General features: G+C 38.0%; 1 protein-coding gene across 14 annotated transcripts in view; it reads left to right on the forward strand.

Moving 5' to 3' along the window:
* Nucleotides 1-11,015, forward strand: part of LOC108070336 (enolase-phosphatase E1) — a 57,158-nt gene extending 46,143 nt beyond the window's left edge. For 13 of the 14 annotated variants that reach the window (XM_044395429.2, XM_044395437.2, XM_044395439.2 and 10 more), the window contains one exon: nucleotides 4,493-5,311. In XM_044395429.2, the coding sequence (XP_044251364.1) occupies nucleotides 4,493-5,184 (692 nt within the window). In that variant the 3' untranslated portion in view covers nucleotides 5,185-5,311. Of the gene's footprint in view, nucleotides 1-4,492; nucleotides 5,312-10,657 lie in introns of those variants that run through there. The other variant, XM_070218130.1, reaches the window with a different exon arrangement.
* The last annotated feature ends 10,249 nt before the right edge of the window (nucleotides 11,016-21,264 follow it).

Consider the following 21,264-nt stretch of genomic DNA (forward strand, 5'->3'; position numbering starts at 1 on the left):
TCCTATGAGTTCTACCTAAATGGGAACAGTCGTTCTCCCGGAATTAATGAAGAACGAAAATTGTTTGTCTAATCAAATTAGTACGCTACCTTGTGTTTTTAAAAGTTTGATGTTGTAACTTTTTTTTATCCAATTAGTCTAATAGTAAAATTATAATCAATACAATATTACCAGGAAGAGATCAATTACAACAACAAACTTTTAAAAACACAAGGCGGCAACACTACTACTATTTTGCCCGCAGTTGTATGTTTTTAAGTTTTTTGACTATGTTTTCTGGAATTTATTTCTGCCATAAAAAAAATCCTAAAATTATTTTAAGTATGGGGTTTAAAAAGATAAAAGGTGTATCTTTTAAAAAACTTTAACATCCAATCAAACCATGTATCCATTTGCCTCTGAGAGCTCCGCAAAGTTGGCCAATTTCAGCTTTTTTCGAACTTTGAGGTCCTTTTGCTAAGAATCCTTGCGTCGGGGAACTTTTTGGAAAACGCAGTTTAACTTGGGAATTCGTAACGAATCCAAAAATATAGCATCCATCGAGGTAAATTTTTGATGCTGCATAGTGTTATTTAAACAAAAAAAAAGCGTCGCCATATCTTCGCTTCTGTCAAATGGATTTTTTTTTACCTTTTTAAAAATTCTTTTTAAATGGTGAAATGTCGTGATAAGAATGAGATATCGTTTTGAACCATTAAGAAAATCTCGATACGTTTCACAAAGAATCACTCATGTTTAATGTTTACAAAGTGCCATAATGCTTTTCAGTATAAGGAAAATAAAAAATCCTCATTTTTAAATTTTATGCCAATTTTTTTTTATTAATTTTTATGTTTACGAATTTTTAGTTTTCTCTTTTTTAACTTTCATCAAATATAATCTCATAAATATTTATTGATATAGGATCCAGCAGATGCAGACGTTGAAAATAATTAGTCCAATTCTTTGATTCCCGATACAATATGGAGGTGCGGAAAAATGTTAATGATTAAATAAAAAAACAGAAATTAGATTGTGTAATATCTATTGCTTTACAGAGTTACTTTTTTATAGGTCGCGGTCCATGGACTACTATATTGGCAGGTTTTTTTGACAATGGATGAAAAGCCCTAATGTTTTTTATAGCAAAGCACTCAAAAGGGGCTGTCCATATATTACGTAATCACGTTTTTGGTGATTTTTGACCCCCTCCCCCCCCTGGTGATCAAACGTAATCATTCAATAAACAACCCCCCCCCCCCAATGATTACGTAATCCCCAGAATAAAATTTTGTTTGTTTTAATCTGTGGATTCAAACGGAGATGCAACCCAATCTTTAATATTGTTTATAAATGAAGTTTGGTATGACACATTCGGTTCGTCTACGCTGATATTATCCCCAACATACTCTTCGTCAAGCCATTCCAGGTCTTCGCGTCCTTCGTGTGATTGAACCACTAAACATTCTTTTTTTCGCCGCACAGCCACTACAAAAATTTTTTCTCTGCTTTCCTATTTAAGTTTGTAGCAGGGACCGTAACTGTTATAAGTTTTATTTTAAAAATCACTCTTTAACAGTTATTTTCTGATTTGTAAAGTAAAACTCAAGGAATAACTGTTATTTTTTGAGTTTTATAATAAAAGTTGGCAAATAACAGTTATTCGTCGTGATCAAAAATAAAACTCAAACTTGATTTATGGCGATTTTGTGGGTAAAATAAATTTAAAAAAAATATAGGTATAAAATATGCACGGTTTCCTTTTTTAACAAATTTTTAGTAAGTTATATAAAACACGGGAATCATGTTTTTTTTAATTATTTCATTTTTTCAAAAATGTCAAGGGAATAACTGTTATTCATAAAAATCAAAAAATAACAGTTATTTTTTGAGTTTTATTATAAAAATCAAAAAATAAAAATCATTACGGATTTGTAAACTACAATGCGTGATTTTTTTGTATGAAAAATTTACAATAACACTTATTTTTGGTCCCTGGTTTGTAGATATAATTAAAGGAAAAAAGTTTTTAAATAAATTCTTTAAATAAAAAAAGTAATATAAAATGATTACGTAATCATTGTACAAGATTGTACAATGATTATGTTTGATTACATGGGGAGGGGGGGGCCCCATGTAATCAAACATAATCATTTCAATGACCCCCTCCCCCCCCCTAGGTGATTACGTAATATATGGACAGCCCCAAATCATAGAAAAGGCTACTGTATTTTTTAGCAAAACAGTCCGCGCGGTCCGTCGATGGCCGTATTGTTTGGGGTGAAGACCGTAAACTAGAGTATTACCATGAACTTAAATTCGTAACAAATCTAAGGTTATTTTTTTGAGTTTTTGGGGATTTCTAAACCAATAACAATTTGCTATACCCAAATGTGTTACTGTGTTATTAGTATGCAGTGTTGGGAAAGGTACTGTGTTTTTTTTACCTAGGTAAGGTAAAAGGTATTGTCAAAAATAAATACCTAGGTAAGGTAAAGGTACTTAAATTTCCCAGTACCTAGGTAAAGGTAAAAGGTATTTATAAGGTATTTTTTATTTTTTATAATTTTTTTGTTTTGTTCAATGTAATCATTTAAACTTAAAATAAGACTAGTTTTCAGTTTTTAGTCGTCTTAATCAAACAATATCTTTTCATTTCATTTAAATTTAAATGTTTTAATTTTGTGCATATATTTTTAAACCACGCGGCATGAATAATTTTATGCACGTTTCACTTCACAAATGTATTTATGAAACCCTCATGTACATATTTGGCGCGCAAAAATTCCGTATGTAGAAACATTGACTATATATTGTGCATATGCATGTATATGCCGTTTGTTTACGTACATACGGCATTTTTGCGCGCCAAATACACTTTGGTTTCATAAATAAATTGATGTAGTGATGGGAACATACATACGTGCACAAAATTATATAAAAAAAAAATCTGCGATTAGTTTTAACTTCACAAAACAAACAATAGAACGGCTGAATTATTAATGCTGCGTTCCGACTATTACTATTCTGAAACGAAACGATACAATGAAACGATACTACAGTGTCGCAGTCATATTTAGCTATTTTAAATCAGAGCAATGTTTAATACCTATGTAAGTACCTTAATAATTCCAAAGGTATATAAAAATAAATACCTAGGTAAGGTAAAAGGTACTCAATTATTTGTATACCTAGGTAAGGTAAAAGGTACCACTAAATTGTACCTAGGTACGTACCTAGGTAAAAGTATCTAGGTATGTCCCAACACTGTTAGTATGTTATTATGTTACACTAAAAATGTATTTGTATATCTGTCAGTTTTCTACCATCTTATAAATGTATGATTTTTAGGCTATTGTCAGACAGTGAAAATGTTTCAGTTTTGTGGAATTCTCAGTTCAATATCCAGTTGATTTTAATTTATTACAATTTTAAACAAATTCTATTAAAATAAAATAAATAAAACGTAGAAAGTTCTAGCAGTGTAGTGTATATAAGTGACTCCAAAAATAATTGTTATGCATCATTCCTCATCGAAAAAAAATAAAGGAAGCTAGCTTCGACTAACCGAAGCTTATATCATTCTATTAATTTACAAACCGCAAAAATGTTAAATTTCCTATTATTTCACATTACTTTTTCGATCGTTTCTATGGCAGCTATATGATATAGTAGTTCGATCTTTTTAAAATTAAAATCGAAATTTGGAAATATTTAAAAAATAATATTTCCAAAAGTATAAAGTGATATTTAAAAAACACCGAAGCCAGAATTTTTTTAACGTTTTTTTTTATGATCCTTCCCATGGGAGCTATAAGATATAGTTGTCCTATCTGGTCGGTTCCGACTTATATACTACCTGCAATAGAAGGAAGACTTTTGGGAAAGTTTCAAGCCGATAGCTTCAAAATTGAGAGACTAGTTTGCGTAGAAACGGACAGACAGACGGACAGACGGTCAAGAATATATATACTTTATGGCGTCGGAAACGTCTCCTTCACAGCGTTGCAAACTTCTGACTGAAATCATAATACCCTCTGCAAGGGTATAAAAATTGCTTAGGTAGAATATTGTGCAAAGAAGATAGTTTTCACAGAGAATTGTTATGGTTTTAAAGTGAGTTTTATTTTGTGCGACTTTTTCGATTATGAATGATAATTTGTGATTTTTATTTTATAGTAATAATTATATATGAGAATATTGTAAAAATTACAATTTTATGATCAAGTTGAAAATGGATAGGTTAATCAAAAAGGATCCCTTTGGTATTTGGCTTTTCTGCGTGTCTCGATTCTTACTGATTGATTTTTTAACCAATCGATTTATAATCATTACTTACAGTCCCTGGATTTTATACATGTAATACCTACACTTCTTAAAATGTGTAATATTAATATTGCATTTCAGGAAGATAAGAACGGTCAGAATTTGTATCATCGTCTGACTTTAGCTTTTATTTTAAAATACAGCTTTCCAATAATTTCTATTTCGTGTTTCTACTTTCTTTTTATAGGCTTATATGTTCCGAAGGAAATATCTCTTTCTAGCTATGCAGCACCTCCTAGCCAGTACACAGGGCACCATACACATTTTGAACCAACAAGTCACGGATCTTTGTTACGCCCCTTACCAAGAACTAACTTTTCTGCTAATACAAGCTCGATTGGAAACAATGGCATTGCCGAATTTCCGCTCTCAAAGCCGGTGTCATCTGGATTTAGTACAGTACCACCAAAGCAGCAGCTGTACCCGCCGTCAAGCTATCAAAAAATACCAATTGGATCCGAAAACTTCACTCCTCAGGTCAACTTTAGCCCTACGCCTTTGTCTGTTGATAAATTGGCTAGATATGAACAGCCTGATAGGAAAAACTTGGCAGGTTCAATCTCACCGTACCTAAGTGTGCAACAAAACTTGCAAGTGCGCAATGCTTCGCCAACGCCATTTGGAATTGGACTCAATGAGCATACATCTGGATCTCCAAGTTCAATAGGATCAATTGAATCCCATCACCGTCAACTGTTACCAACTGGGTCTCCTAGATGTGGACCACTAACTACCAGCTCAGTTTCTCCACCGGCGAACAAAGGTCAAACTTTTAATAAGTGTGCCAGAGGATGGGGAGCTATCCTCGACAAACAACAGACCTACCAAAGTCAATACTCTCCACCCGTAGTTGGAAATTTACCATACTCCGATTTTTAGATGTTGCTCAAACAACTTAACGATTTACGACATATGTACTAACAATTTAATTAAAAATATTTAATGTGTTTGTTTATTTGACTTTGTTCAATAATAATGGTACTATATTGAAATATGAAAGCTAAAATTTCGTTTTGCTTAATCTTTTTTAAAATTATAATTTTGACTTATATTTAATTTTGGGATGCATAAGCTCTCCTTCAATGATCGAATTTAATACAATCGACAATGTAATGGACAATAGCTGTAATGCTTTCATTCTAAGTGCCGGCTAACATTTCTCGGACCAATAAAGTCGAAGGAAAATTGGTTTTCTTAAGCTCCAATGTGAGAGATAACTTCGAGAGAAACTTGGACCTCCTGTTCATGTTTTCCAGCTCGATAAAAGTTCAGCTAATTTTTCCAAACCTAAAAAATTAAAATTAAATACCTAAAGAACTAATCTAATATTCAAGCAAGCCAGATTTTAATTAATAACAGCTCTCAGTAAATAGACGAGTTTATCTGGTCTTTTTATACCCTTGTAGAGGGTATTATAATTTCAGTCAGATGTTTGCAACGCAGTGAAGGAGACGTTTCCGACCACATAAAGTATATATATTCTTGATCAGCACCAATAGCCGAGTCTATCTAGCCATGTCCGTCTGTCCGTCTGTCCATCTGTCCGTCTGTCCGTTTCTATGCGAACTAGTCTCTCAGTTTTAAAGCTATCGCGATGAAACTTTCCCGAAGGTCTTCTTTCTATTGCAGGTAGTACATATGTCGGAGCGAGCCGGATCGGACCACTATATCTTAAGGCTCCCATAGGAATATTCAAACAAATATAAGAAAATTCATTGTAACTTTGTAGGAAGTAGGCGTTTTGATTCTTGACTACTTAAAAACAAAATTTAAATAAATAGAAACGCTGAATCTGGAATCCCTGTAACTGCACCGAGTGAGCATTCTTTTATCTGCAAGGGTATATAAGCTTCGGCTGGCCGAAGGTAGCTTCCTTTCTTGTTAAAAACTAGAAAATATGCAAACCTACTGAAAAGATTGTACGGGATAAAACTGTTATCTAAAGGGCCGTTTTATCGTCCGCCTGTTAAATTTAAAGTAGGCTAAAAACACTGATTTACCATACGATTTTAAGGTTATATATATATGTGTACGTTGATGCACTACGAGAAGTACAAACAAGTGGCCCAACGATACCAAGCACGCGCTTGTTACGCGCGGGCCCTATTATTAATTTGGGCAAAAATACTAGTTCGCGAGGAAGAATACATGAAACAAAATAAAACGGAAAACAAAGATGCATTTTAGGAGTGAAGCAAATGTGTTAAAGAAGTTGAAGTTGGATAGAAGTTGAAATGCAAATTAAGTGATATAATATTATTATTACATAGAACGAGAAAGGGCTCGTGCAGACTAAAATTTATTGTACATCGTGACAAATTAAGAGGATGAAAATTTCGTGTAAGTCGGCTTACAAGTTCTACTTAAATTTAACAAAAGGACGAGAAAACGGCCCTAAGTCAGGGTGTGATTTGTAAAAAATGAAATATTTGTCGTACCATTGTACTCGTGCATTGTAGAGTTTTCAGCCGTTTTTAGCTTTCACAGTTTCACAGTTTACACTGAGTGTATACTTCAAACATCTAATTCTCACATACTTTAAATTTAATTACAAGCCGACCCAGATTCCTGCGCTTTTAAATAGATTTTCAAAAACGTTGCTCACCAGTCACTGTTTCACACTCTTTTTTTTTTAATTTTAGGTAAGTAGTTAATTTAAATTTTAAAGCATGAATTTCCATTTCATATTTGTGGGCGTGTTTAATTTTTGTAATAATGATTGTAATCATAAACTGGTGTAAGTTTATAAAAAAATCGACGTTACCCTAATTGAAGACAATCTTAATTATCTGGTAAAGAACATTTCCCTAATTAAGAAATGGGCACTTGAAATTTGTTGTATGGTGTCAATTTTTTTTCAGTGTAAAGACGATTTTGGCCCTTTTTATACCCGTTACTCGTAGAGTGCAAAAGTATGTAACAGCTAGAAGGAAGCGTTTCCGACCCCATAAAGTATATATTCTTGATCAGGGTCACTAGCCGAGTCGATCTAGCCATGTCCGTCTGTCCGTCTGTATGAACGCTGAGATCTCGGAAACTACAAAAGCTAGAAGGTTGAGATTTTCCTCCTACGCAGCGCAAGTTTATTTCAGCCGAGCGCCACGCCCCGTCTAACGCCCACAATCGCGCACTAACGATTTTAAAATGTGTCTTGCGCCCACATCTTTAAAGATTTCCGAGAAGTATAAATGCAATTTTGTTGAGTATATTTATACCTATCAAAATGTAGAAGACATTTTTCAAATCGGACCATTCATTAAAAAGTTACACGCAATCGAAATATCTATATATATCTATCTCCCTCGCACTCCCTTTAGCTGAGTTACGATTATACTCGGGACACCAACCCGAGTACAGCGCTCGCACTCCCTTTAGCTGAGTGACGGGTATTAGATAGTCGGGACACCATCCCGACTATAGCGTTCTCTCTTGTTTAGATTCTATTTTTTGTACTGGTAAACCGATTTTGGTCATCTTAGGCTCATTTTACAGGTAATATAATGTTCTTTAATTTTTTTATGCACAGCATCGAGTTCCAAATGTAAAAAAAACTCATTATGGTAGGCCGCTTTCTGCTGGGTAAGAATTTCTCAACTGCGCATATGAAATTTTAGATTTTCTTCAAACTCGGGTACTTTGAAGAGTTTGCCTTGGTTATCATCTGTGATTTTTTTGAAATTTTTTGGTGTCCATTTAGGGGCGCTATAAATTTTTGAAGTTAAGAACTTAAAAAATGTTCTCAAACTTCAAATTAGTATATCTCGACAACGGCTTAGAAGAACAACGTGCAACTTTACACATTTTTAAATGTGTACTGGGGGAGTTAGAAAATAATTTTCTTACATTTTTTGTTGTCCAATAAGTATGAATTTTAATTATTTTAAATTTTTTATCGCGGTTTTGACTGTCTTCTTCATCCTATAAAATAAACTTAATTATCCAAGATTGTCCATCTCATAACCAACATAATTTACCCGAAGAAACATTTTTGTTCGTTTTCATCATTTCCAAGACATTTAATTTTTATGCGAATTTAGAAAAACCCTATTATATTTCCAATGAGTACAATTCTTACATGTTTAAGCTGAAAGTTTGCACAACTCAATTACTCACTGATATTATGCACATATATTAATATCATAATTTTACCACCATCGTATAGCTGCCATACAAATCGATGGATTTTCTTAATGTTAAGAAGGTAGGCTTTGAAACAATTTTTTGTTTCAGATTGTAATTTTAATTTTTCAAAGCCTACTTTCTTAACAATAACAAAACCTCTAGTGATGCTGATCAAGAATATATATACTTTATAGCAGCGGTCGGCAGCGGCCTATAAAGTGAGCATAGGGTTTTGTTCTGCCGGCGCGCTGCTCGCACACGTATAACGTAGAGCAGCGGTCTGCACACACACATCGATGAGCTGTCCAGTGCAAATTACTCACACAAATATAAAACAAAATGTCAACGTATGTGTGTGCCGACCGCTGCTTTATAGGGTCGGAAACGTCTACTTCACTGCGTTGCAAACTTCTGACTGAAATCATAATACCCTATCCAAGGGTATACAAATTATCGGTAAGTCCTTTAAAAGAGGATCTTGGACGCGTGATATTTTTTTGTACACATGATACATTGTTCTTTCTATCTGCATTTAAATGTTTCGCTTTCTATATACAATACAAATTTTACATTATATATATTTTTAATACACTCCTTATATTCTTAATTAGACGCAGTGGAAGCATAGTGAGATAATAATTTATGTGCAGCTAAGAGTTATAGTTGTTTGGGCTATGTATTTAAAGTTAATTTCAGTTTAAAGTTTAAAGATGACATTAAATTTTAAAACTTACAAAATTTGTCGCCTCAATTTTTAGTTGTCAAGGTTATTGGAATCTTGTTGTTCACCTTAACATCTTGTTGCTCATCTAACGAACAGTCTCTAACCAATTTAACAATCCAGGAATAAGAAAATAATAATAATAATAATTACTTACGTGAGAACCGGTTACACAGGAACACAAAATTAAACTTTGTAAAATTTCCACGAACCATTTCAAGTTTTCCATGATATTTGGGTGCTCCTGAGTAAAAGTCCCATACAAAATTATTTTCCATCACCTACAGGTTCCGCGGTATAGCTAAGAATACAAAAAACCGATGTTGGTCGACATTTTGAATTACGTGGCCTATATAATTGGACTAACCTTTATTATTTTCGGTAGGACCTACTCTCAATACATCACGGCATTCCTAAAAAATAGTCCCCATTGTGAACCATTGCCCATGTCTTTGGAATTCGACGCCAAAGTTGAAAATCCCAAAATTGTAGAGATTTTTCTGATGTAAAAACAATTCTGAGGATTAAATCTTGAATGGAAGTAATTTTAACTATTCATTGTATCTATTGTTCATTGTATGCTTTAATTTCGGTTTAAAGCGTTATTATTAGGACATTTTATTGGATTTCTTATACTAATAAAACCTATTTTTTGATTTCATTATCTACTCCTAAATGTTGTCAAATTTTGAATAAGTCATGGCAACCTCTAGAACTAAGAAACTAAAGTACGTTCACTGAACATACATAGAAAAATGTAAATGTTTACTCCCATTCTGTAGGATGCCTTGACTTTTTTAAAATTTGACAACATTTAGGAGTAGATAATGAAATAAAAAAATCGGTTTTATTAGTATAATAAATCCAATAAAAAATATTCTCATGAAAACGCTTTAAACCGAAATTAAAGCATACAACGAACAATAGATACAATGAATAGTTAAAATTACTTCCATTCAAGATTTAATCCTCAGAATTGTTTTTACATCAGAAAAATCTCTACAATTTTGGGATTTTCAACTTTGGCGTCGAATTCCAAAGACATGGGCAATGGTTCACAATGGGGACTATTTTTTTGGAATGCCGTGATGTATTGAGAGTAGGTCCTACCGAAAATAATAAAGGTTAGTCCAATTATATAGGCCACGTAATTCAAAATGTGGGCAAACATCGGTTTTTTGTATTCTTAGCTATACCGCGGAACCTGTAGGTGATGGGACATAAGTTTGTATGGGACTTTTACTCAGGATCACCCAATTATCATGGAAAACTATAAATGGTTCGTGGAAATTTTTGGCTGTGTACATGTGTTATTAGGGGAGACTATATTTATATATAGTTTATTTTTAATACTTTTTGGAAAAAAACTAAATTTTAATTGAATAAATAAACAAAGAAACATTTCACTTCTTTTTTTTAAATATAATCGATCTAAAAATAGATACAGTAAACTTGTGAGTTACCATTTTACATAAACATACATACATATAAAATCGTTTACATATTTAGGGAATGAGTGCTCTAATGACGCTATAAATCCTTATAAAGAGAATTCAGAATCAAATTCCACATTGGAGCTCACAAAATTGGAAAGAATACCTCTAAAGCTTATAATGAACCCAAACGGAAAAGTCCGTGATTATAATTCGCTCAAAGAATCGATTACCGTTGAAACTGGCCTCTTATCGCCTGACAATTGCGCTGAACTAATAACTGCACTTCAACTTCATCAAGGAAGAGGTAACTTGTTAAATTTAAAATGTGTACTGATTATAATAACACAGTATAATACGATCTTAATACGGAAAACTCATATTTTAAAATCAAACACAAATTCTTAACATCGTTAAAGATTATAAAATGAAAGACCGATTTTTAAGGAGATAGGACCATAGCCCAAACTGCATTGCACAGTTTTCCATTGGGGGGCTAACCACCCACTAAGATCAGACATGACCCCCCAGTGGCCCCAAACAGCCCCAACATCAATATTTTGATGTTTTTTATGCTTAACTTCTAAAGTGGTTGGAATTTAAAATTAACTTTACATATAAAGTTACCTTTTCTTAAAAAAAAGTAAAGAATTAAAAATTTTTTAAAATTTTGCTAAAATTAGAACCGCATGTAACTTTGGTTTGTGACAAGTGTTTTTCTAATTTTTTTAGCTTACTCGAGGTCATGTCGGCTTAGACTTCAAGAAGTCAAGACGTCGACATTATGCCAACACACAAAAAGGAGCGAAGAGGCTTCACTGTACATGCATGTTTCTTGTAGTAGTCAACTACAATCATCAGCAGTAAAATCGCTGTCTTAGTCAACGATCGAAGTGGGTTACCATGCAAACCGCGCTATGACGGGTTGGGAATTATAGCGTCGACAGAGCGGTAAACTTCGAAAAGCTGATCAAGCCCTTAGTGTGTGCTGGAGTTTGTTCTGTCTTTGATCTATATCAAAGTCCCTTGACAGATTGTGAAGAATATGCATAAATGCATATTTTTGGGCTTCCATATGACCGTTTTTGTCCAAGGATTAGCTTTTTAATTTTTAAAGAAATTATAAGGAATCACAAGCCATACTTAAGTGTTAAAGTGCCTTTTAAGCTTCAAATAAGATTTTAGCACGGATTATGACTTTGTAGTAGAGTTGGCCGCGTGTCAAAATTTCTCAACACGACACATTTATGTATTTATTTCTCCCTCTTAAAAAATCCTTAAAATATTCTAAGAATAAAGTGGTAATACCATCGCGGTAAATTTAAAAAGCATTAATGTCGTTGCCCAGTGTTATCGATTCTTAAGAAACCGCGAAATCTTAATAAAATGGAGCAGGTTTGATTTAAAAGTATTACAAATTTAATGGAAAATGGGCTGGCCACCAGACTAGTGCCCCGTATGTGAGAATTGGCCTTACCACTGCTGTATAAGCCATAATATTATCTTAGGGTGTATACCCCAGTTTTTGCCGAACATTTTTGTGCACGAGTAGAAGGCTATTCTGGCCTTTCTTACTCGTTCCATGATGTTTAGTTTCCACGAGAGCTTCGGGTCTAGTATTACTCCTAGGTATTTAGCTTTACCCGATAGCTTCGAACTCGAATACGGTTTACCATACGGTTTACCGTATGTTGGGATCTTTGTTCTTCGCGTGAAGAGCTTTAGTTCGGTTTTACTCGGGTTTATACCTGTCGGCAGGTTTTTGCCAATTCATTGAGTCCGGTAAGGGCCCCCGTCATTATGTTACTATTGACATCTGGGAATGGTCCTGATACTAGCAGAACTACGTCGTCTGCGAAGGCTACTAACTTTAACTTTGAGCTCTCTCAATATGTTGTTCATGTTAATAAGCCAGAGCAGTGGCGATAGAACCCCGCCCTGAGGTGTGCCTCTCTTCACAAAGCGTGTGAGGTAAGTGCCACTCAGTTCGGCTGTTATCGTCCTGCTCATGAGTATAACTCCGATCCAAGCTCTCCTTTAATGCCGATCGAGTTGAGGGAGCTCAGTATGGATTCGGCGTTTACATTATTGAACCCACTTTCTATATCTAAGAAGGTGGCCATCGTATACTGGTTAAAATGTAGCGATTTTTCTATGTGGCAGACTACTTCGTGTAGTGCCGTTTCTGTCGATCTGCCCTTTCGGTACGCATGCTGAGCGTCCGATTGAGGCTGCTCTCGGTGTTTTCCCGAATACAAATATCGAGCATTCGTACCAGCGTTTTCATTAGGAAGGAGATAAGGCTGATCGGCCTGTAATCCTTTGCGAGGATATGACCTCTTCTTCCTGGTTTTGGTATAAGTACAACTTTGGCTTCCTTCCATAGAAGCGTTATGTGTGTTAGTCTTATGCAAGCCAGGACCTTGCTTAGTCTAGCCGAGTCTTTTATACCTTCGAGCGATTCGCAGTAAGTCCTCCAAGAGTCTTTCTTGGCTGCGTATAACGCTTTTTTGTATGCTTTTTGTGCTTCTTTGTATGGCTCCCATTCCTTGGTAGCATAGCTGGAGTTATAGGCTTTTCTTGCCCTCTTTCTCAGAGTGCAAAGCTCTTCGGTCCACCATAAAGGGTGTTGTTTCTTAGAGTATGAAACCTTGCATGTTTCCTTATATGCATTTTTTAGAATGTTTGTTAGGTCCTCTACTTCCTTGTCCAGGGTTGTCGTAGAGGTTTGTATCCGTATTCTTCTGTTACTAACTTTCGAGTAGACTAGTTCACTGAATTTGTTCTACAGGGGTTACGTTTCGGTTCCGGTTTGGTAATCGCCTCTTCTCATCCATGAAATTACCTAGTGCTTGGGAATGTAAAGGTTGGTGTGTTACCTCTATTACATATGGTTATGTTGCGGCAAATAATAATATGAAAAAGAGACTCACCCCTTTCGTTAGTTTCCGAGCTTCCCCATTGTGTGTGCCTCGAGTTAGCGTCTCATCCGAGCACCAGAGTAGTCTTTGTGCCTTTCGCCCATTGCAGCAGCTTGATGACTGGCTCAGGTGGAGCCGGTACATCATGGGCCATGTACGATGAGGCTATCACCATCGATGTCCCATCCGCTGCCACAAATCTGGCAACTGCTAGATCCGTTGTACTAAGACTGTGGCTTCGAAGTGCTTTATAGTTATTCTTTATAATAATACCTGCTCTCGGCCTACCTGTCGAGTTAGTATAAAATAGTGTATATCCTTGTTGTGTTAGACCCGGTTCTTGTTCTTGGACGATGCCTATGTCAATGTTGCTCTCACTGAGAAGAATTGCAAGATTGGCTGAAGCATGCGTGCTGTGCTTCAGGTTAATCTGCACGACTTTAGGCATCGGTGTTGGGTGTTACGTCTGGGGTCTTGTCGTCGATGACCAGGTCATCCAATAGCTTGTTGGTGTCATCGACCTCCTCGAGAACATCATCCGGCTCAGCCAGAAAGACCTTGATCTTGGCCTTCCGTAGGCCGTACCGGATGGTGTAGTCGGCCTTTTCAAGCTGCGGCAGGCAGCGCTGGTGGATGAGGAAGAGGAACGCCTGGCTCGTCTTCATCTCCTTCTCTACTTTAAGTATCGCCCAGTCCTATGTGTGCACTTCTGGGTTCTGAGCCCTCAGCAGCGACAGCACCTTTCCTTGGTCAGTCTGCTCCTTTGGCAACCAAATGCGAGCCCGCGGCCTCATTGGAATCTCTTTGGCGTGGACGAGCCTATTACTAGGGCCGTCCCATGCATTTTTAATCTTGGCTATGCATTTCACCAGGAAGGACCTTGAGAACGAGTCATCGCACTTGATCACCCGGTGCCCCCTGACCATGTCCGACGAGTCGAAGGAGGGGATCGGACCATTTGGCACGGCTGCTAAATGCCTTTCAGCTATCATGTCGGCCACCTTGACCTCGATCTCCTCCCACTTCCGTTCCCACTGTCTCTGGCTACGTCGCTGAACTTCTTGGCCTTCTTCACAAAGGAGGTCGGTCTTGGGCTTCCCCTGAGCGTCCTTTGCCCGTTTGGGTGCGTTCTCGCTTGCCTTGTGCGAGCGGTGTCTTTGGACTCCGGGCGCGTCCTCATGTATTCCTCGTAGTCTGCGATCTCCGCAAGGCCTCGAGTCTTGTCCTCCGCATCGCGCTGGTCAGTCTTGACCTCTGCCTCATTCTTGGTAATCTTGCCGAGAATGAAACGAGTCCGACTGACCCTGGCCTTGCGCTGCTGATGCGTAGCAGTGGCTGCCTTGCTGGTACCCGGCTGGGTTCCGCTGTTGTGTGGGTTGATGTTCTTGGTGTCTAGTGGGGTGCTTGTCTTAGCAGCCCCTTCCGTACCCATCGGAGCCAGAGCACCCTGGCTGGGTGTTCGCGGCCCTTCCTCGATGGTAGCGGAATCGGTTTGGGGCTTAACCTCCCCCGTGAGGTCCGAGGCTACGGTGTTAGGTTTCATTTTCAGTAAATAATCGCCCGCGTTGCTCGACCAGGCAAGCGCGGCGGGCCTGAGGGTTGTTGGGGGTCTATGAAAAAGTCGACCGTGACTCCGTTAAAACACAGCTGGATTTACCCCTCAGCTGCAAACCTGAAACTCAGTGGACACGGGTCGCTTGACACGACTGACTTGAGGGTAGGCACTTTAAAGATCTACCCAGGTCCGCCCGACTACGATTAATATCCATAGTCATAGCTAGACTATGGACCTGCTTTCAGCCGCCCTCACGGGGAAAGTATAGTCGCACTACCATCGGTGAACACAGTTACGGCAGGGGACGAGTCCCCCGTTGGTCTCCCTGTGTACCCGACGGCTGACGTCCGATCCATAGTAAAGTCGTTATGTATGCCGATGATGTCCAAGTATATATTAGTGGGAATCTATGTCGTATTAATGAGTCATTAATAATGACTGTATTCATGCTTGTAATTTCGACCTTTACTGTAGCCACGGGGCACGTGCAAATGGTCTAGCTTTTTCTTTTTTTTATATGCTTTATTTATTTATTCTCTTCTCTATAATGAGACTAACAGTAACTATATCAAATCTTAGGAAATGACGAGTCCTGTTCGAAACCCGTGTTAGGTTCCTTGCGAGATTATTTGGGTGCAGTGTAAGCTTATTAGGGTAGTCCGCTTTTTGCTTTGATATTTGATCTTTAACCGGTGGTATGCCCAGATCCCAGTGGATGTTTTCGTTCCGAACATACAATGGTGCCCCAGTGATAGTTCGCAGGACTTTTGATTGTGAGCGCTGTATGATATCAACGTTGCTGCTGTCAACTTAAAAGTCCAGACACAGGGGTGATCGAGAATTTATAATCCAGAGTACGCTGTTAGCTTTAAGTTTGAGGTGTACTTTCTTGCATTCAATAAGTTTTCGCCAGGTAAGGCGTCTGTCGAGGTGGACGCCAAGATATGTTACATCGCTGGCTTGGGGGGGGTACTATTCAAATTTAGCGGGGGCACGATTCTCTATTAATTTTGATACGACAGTTTGATAGTAATAGTAGTTGAGATGTTGCTCTAGTGGGGCATCTCGAGCGGCTCAGGATTGCGGTGTCGTCAGCAAATGTGGACGTAGTCAGCCCCTCGTTCGTAGGGATGCCTGCTGTGTATAAGACAAATAGGGTAGAGCCCAGTGCGCTACCTTGGGGGACTCCAGCTTCAATGTTATACTCGTTGGAAGACGTTGCATTGCATCTCACCACGAAGACTGTGGTAGAGGTACGACTCAAGTAACTTATGAGTGTTTTCTGGGAGTAATGTTATAATTTTATGCATAAGGCCTTTAAGCCACACTCGGTCCAAAGCCTCATAGACGTCAAGGAATATCGCACTACATTATTCCCGATGTTCGAAGGCTGTACGAATTTCTGATGTTATCCGATTAACTTGCTCGATGGTTCGGTAGCTTTCTCGAAACCCGAATTGATGTGCCGGGATTACATTTTGTTCTCTTATATATGGTGTTGTGCGTGTGAGCAGGTCGCCCCCTGAAGTCTTCTTCGGTGTTATTTCGGTGTTATACTTTCTAATGACATTAGCAATTTCAGGAGCTTGAAACAAAATCGGTTTAATTGCAATTTCCCAGCTAAGCGGCGGTAGTTGAAAAGAGTTTGTGACGGCGTTTGGCTGAAATACATTTTGTAGGTGCAAAGCGTATGTTTCGGCTGTCTTCGTCACTGCGGGTCCAAGTACTTGAGAAGTTTCTAACAAGTTTCCACAAAGGATGCTTTGTGCTGGTCGGCGACAGTCTCTTGATGTACCAACGCTGCTTATCCTCTTCTTGTTGCTTAAGGGTTATGGTGAGTCTGCGGGTGGCTTTATTAAAGAGTTGCTTCTAGTGGGGCGATCTGCAAAATTGCCAAGCTCGTCGTAGGCGTCGGTTTTTACAAACCAGTAGTTCGATTTGCAGATTAGTTTTTTTAATGGCTGCTACGCGCAATTGCCTCTTCTGGTGTTGAGATTTTGGCTGCTGCCACGAGTACCGACTCGATGTCGATGGCATTCGATGTCATTCTGTGTTAAGATGTGGTGTAAGCTCAATGTGGGAACTTACGTACTTTTTGTACTTTAGCCAGTTAGTTCTATGCGAGGTCAGCCTGAAGGGCTCGATTACTTTGGGGCGTTGAAGGAGAGTTATTAAAACATGCGACCGGTCCGATGATCAGTCCGATAGCGATTTGGCGCTTACTAAATTTCTTGGGAAGTTCTTGGTCCCAGCGAAGTCAGTCAAGTCCGGAAGTTATCTGGGGTCAGCTGGCCAATATATGGGGCTGCCGGGGGAGACATAGTCGAGTTTGTTGCTCAAATTTATGATTGCTTTATACAGATGCCTTCCTTTGGGTGTCACGAGTCTTGATCCCCAGTGCGTGTGCTTGGCGTTGTAGTCTCCTCCTGTGATCTCCGATCTCCGAGTGAATTGTAAAAGTCCAAGAATTGCTCTTCAGTTATTGTAAAACACTGTGGGCAATAGACAGCAGCTATAGCAATACTGCCGTTGCCTGTTGTAATAATTTGTAGCAAACCTTTTGGTGAAAGTGGTGATAGATGCGTTTCCTAATTAAGATTCCGGTTCCTCCGGGGGCCTTGCCATCTGGATGATCTGTGCAGTATACGGTATGCCCTCTTATTTGGAAGTTGAATTTACTTGTGAGATGCGTTTCTTCCAGCAGCATTAAATATTTTTGGTTCCCATCGAGGAACTGAGTTATTGTGCCGTGAAACGCCATTGGCATTCCACATGGATATTCGAAGGCAAGATCGATTATTTAGATTGTTGGGATGTGAGCAAATTTATTAAAATGTTTTGATTTTGCATAAGGTCTTGCATTGTTGTTTTTGTGAAAGACATGAATTCCATCATACCCTGTTGCAGCGTCAGCATCCTGGTTTCGATGCTGTTTGGTATTTGTCTTATTGCTTGTTATGGTGTTATTATATTTTGCTCGGAGCATTGAGCTTGTGGGATCCCCGTCTGGTTGGCAAGTCCTGTTTTTAGGGTACTGGCGTATGAAACTCCCCCATTTGTGTTGGGGGCCCAAATGAGGATCTGGCTGCTTTCGCAAAGAAAACATCAGGTGTGGCTTTGGATTGTACGTATGCATTTTCTGCATTCTGTTTCTTTAGCTCTTTATAGACCGGGCAGCCTCTGTAGTTTGCGGTATGGTTTTCTCTACAGTTAGCGCATTTCTTCGTCTTTGGGTCTTCTTTGCTTGCAGGGCACGGTTCGGAGTTGTGGAAGCCTCTACAAGCTACGCAGACTGATCGAAGACCGCAGTTGTTTCTGGTGTGTCCGTACTCTTGGCAGTTTATGCATTGCAGCGGTTCTTCAACAGTAATCCTTCTATGCAGTAGGAATTGCAGTTTGTAGATCGGGTGCACTTCATTTTTCTTCAGGGCTCTGCTTTCTGGCTCCAGTTAGACCTTAAAGAGTGGTATTTCTGTTGAAAATATTAATAATATTTTTTGCGAAAAATCCTTTTTCTTTCAGTGCCTCTATTATCTCATTTTTGGATACGTCGGGCTCTATGCCCTTTAGCACTATTTGAAAGCCCTTGCTACTCTTGAGCTGGTACCTCGTCTAGGTATTTGGTTACACCTCTGAATTGATCTTCAGTTTTAGCTTGAAGCTTTGTTTCGTGCATATTCCCTTTAACAAGAGGAGTAAAGAGGAGTTGTTGTTTGGTATTGCCGTTATTGGCACTCGTACTTACAATTGGCTTTGAAGTTTTATTCGGCGCTGCAGAAGTAGCTAACGCATTCGAAATCGCGTTGTTGGTTACGGAGACCGTTGATGTTGTTGTTGCAGTGGCTGCGGTTGGAGAATTTAACGAGGTCTCAGTGCTCGTGGCTGGTGAGCAGTGAGTCGAAGCTGGGGGTGGGGTTCTACACTGCAAGCTCCATAATTGGTTGTTGGTTGCTATGGTTGCTCTGGCGGAAGAACAAGACCGTTCTCTCGCACTGTCATTGGTTGCTCTTTGAAGAAGTTCTCTCTACTTTGAGGGTTGAGAAATAAGAGAGATAACTGTTTCTCTGGTCCACGGAGCTTCTACGCTAATCGCCGCTCATTGAGCTATTACTATGAATTATGAATGTCTTTACATTGTGTTTTCAGCAATAAAATTACCTTTATTACACTACTCCACTATTTGCCGGAGCTCGCGCAAAACACGTTTGCACTCTCCGGCGAACTTTTGGTTGTTAACTAAGTCGATGGTCTTGTTAGTTTGCTTAAAGTTATATTTATACCCTTGCAGAGGGTATAATGATTTTAGTCTGAGGTTTGCAACGCAGTGAAAGATACGTTTCCGACCCCATAAAGTAGGGGAGTGTAGGGTAAGGTGACGAACGATTCGTTTTTTGAATGTAACTTTTGTAAAAATCAATATTTTTTAAAAGTGTAAACGCAGAAAGTTGCTTACATCTACTGAGCATATCCCTGTAAAATTCGAAATTCGAAATTCCAATGCAGCTAAATCCCACAGCGTTTGGCGTGAACCCAACTTTTTTTGCACTTTCAAAAGTGGTAGGGTAATGTGACGAACGATTTGTTCTTTAATGTAACTTCTCCAAAAATCAATATTTTTTAAAAGTGTAAAAGCAGAAAGTTGCTTACATTTACTGAGCATATTTCTAAAAAAATTTGGATTCGAAATTTCAACGTAGCCAAATCCCACAGCGTTTGGTGTAAACCATCCTTTTTACAAAAAAAAAAATACATTTTTTTATATATTATTTACGGAAAGGGTTTTTTCGATACGGAAAAGAAAAAAGTAATAAGATAATACCCAAACTTACAAAAAAAAAATGGTCAAAGTGCAAATTTTTTTTAAAATTAAATTAAACTGACGTCTTTATTAAAAACAACAATAAAACTGCAGCAGTAAATGTTATCTGGTATTATTATATTTTTTTTACAAATAATCAACGATAACAGTTAAAATTCTTGAATAAAAAAAGTTCGTCACAATACCCTACAAAAAGTTCGTCACGATACCCTACAAGGTAGACTTGGAGCAAAAACGGTGTCACTCTCAAACGGCGCAAAAGAAAAAAACGCGAGGTACCAAAAACTGTTGATAAAGATCTCATGTATACGTGCATATATTTGCCTGATTTTATTTTCCACTCATCTTTGCTCTGGCACTGCTGAAACACAAGTAAATTGAATGGGTTTGCTAGTTTGCGCACCACATTTTTAGCGAAAATTACCTCACGAACAAATTACGGGACTTCTTATTAATATTACTGTAAATACATTGTCGACACGATAAGGGGAGACGACTACATTTATTTGGAATTTTTGTCGTGACGTCATATATGAGATTCGACGAGTTCGTCACATTACCCTACTCGTCAAATTACCCTACACTCCCCTATATATACATCGATCTAGCCATGTCCGTCCGTCTGTCTGTCCGTTGCTACGCAAACTAGTCTCTCAGTTTTTAAGCTATCGGGTTGAAATTTACCCAAAAGTCTTCTTTCTATTGCAGGTAGTATATAAGAACTATATCTTATAGCTCCATACGAAGAATCGGAAAAAAACGTAAAGAAAAATTATAGCTTCGGTGTTTTTAAAATATTACGTTCTACTCTTGAAAATATTATTATACCCTTGCAGAGGATATAATGATTTTAGTCAGAAGTTTGGAAGTGAGTGAGACGTTTCCGACCCCTTAAAGTATATATATTTATGATCAGCATCAATAGCCGAGTCCATCTAGCCATGTCCGTCTGTCCGTTTCTATTAGTCTCTCAGTTTTAAAGCTATCGATAGGTATAAATATGCACAACAAAATTGCATTTATACTTCTAGGAAATCTTTGAAGGTGTGGGCGCCAGACACATTTTATAATTCTTAGTGGGCGTTAGAGTGGGCGTGGCGCTTGGCTGAAATAAATTTCCGCTGTGTAGGAAGCCCAATATATGTGTGGGAAGTCTCAACCTCCTAGCTTTTGTAGTTTTCGAGATCTCAGCGTTCATACGGACATGGCTATATCGACTCGGCTAGTGACCCTGATCAAGAATATTCCTTCTCCCTGTTACATACTTTTGCACGAATACAATATACCCTTTTACTCTACGAGTAACGGGCATAAACATTGTAACTTTGTAGGAAGCAGGCGTTTTGATTTTTGACATTGTAAAAACCACATTATGAGTAGGCATATCT

This window comes from Drosophila takahashii, chromosome 4 (genome assembly GCF_030179915.1).
Source record: "Drosophila takahashii strain IR98-3 E-12201 chromosome 4, DtakHiC1v2, whole genome shotgun sequence".
Classification (NCBI taxonomy): domain Eukaryota; kingdom Metazoa; phylum Arthropoda; class Insecta; order Diptera; family Drosophilidae; genus Drosophila; species Drosophila takahashii.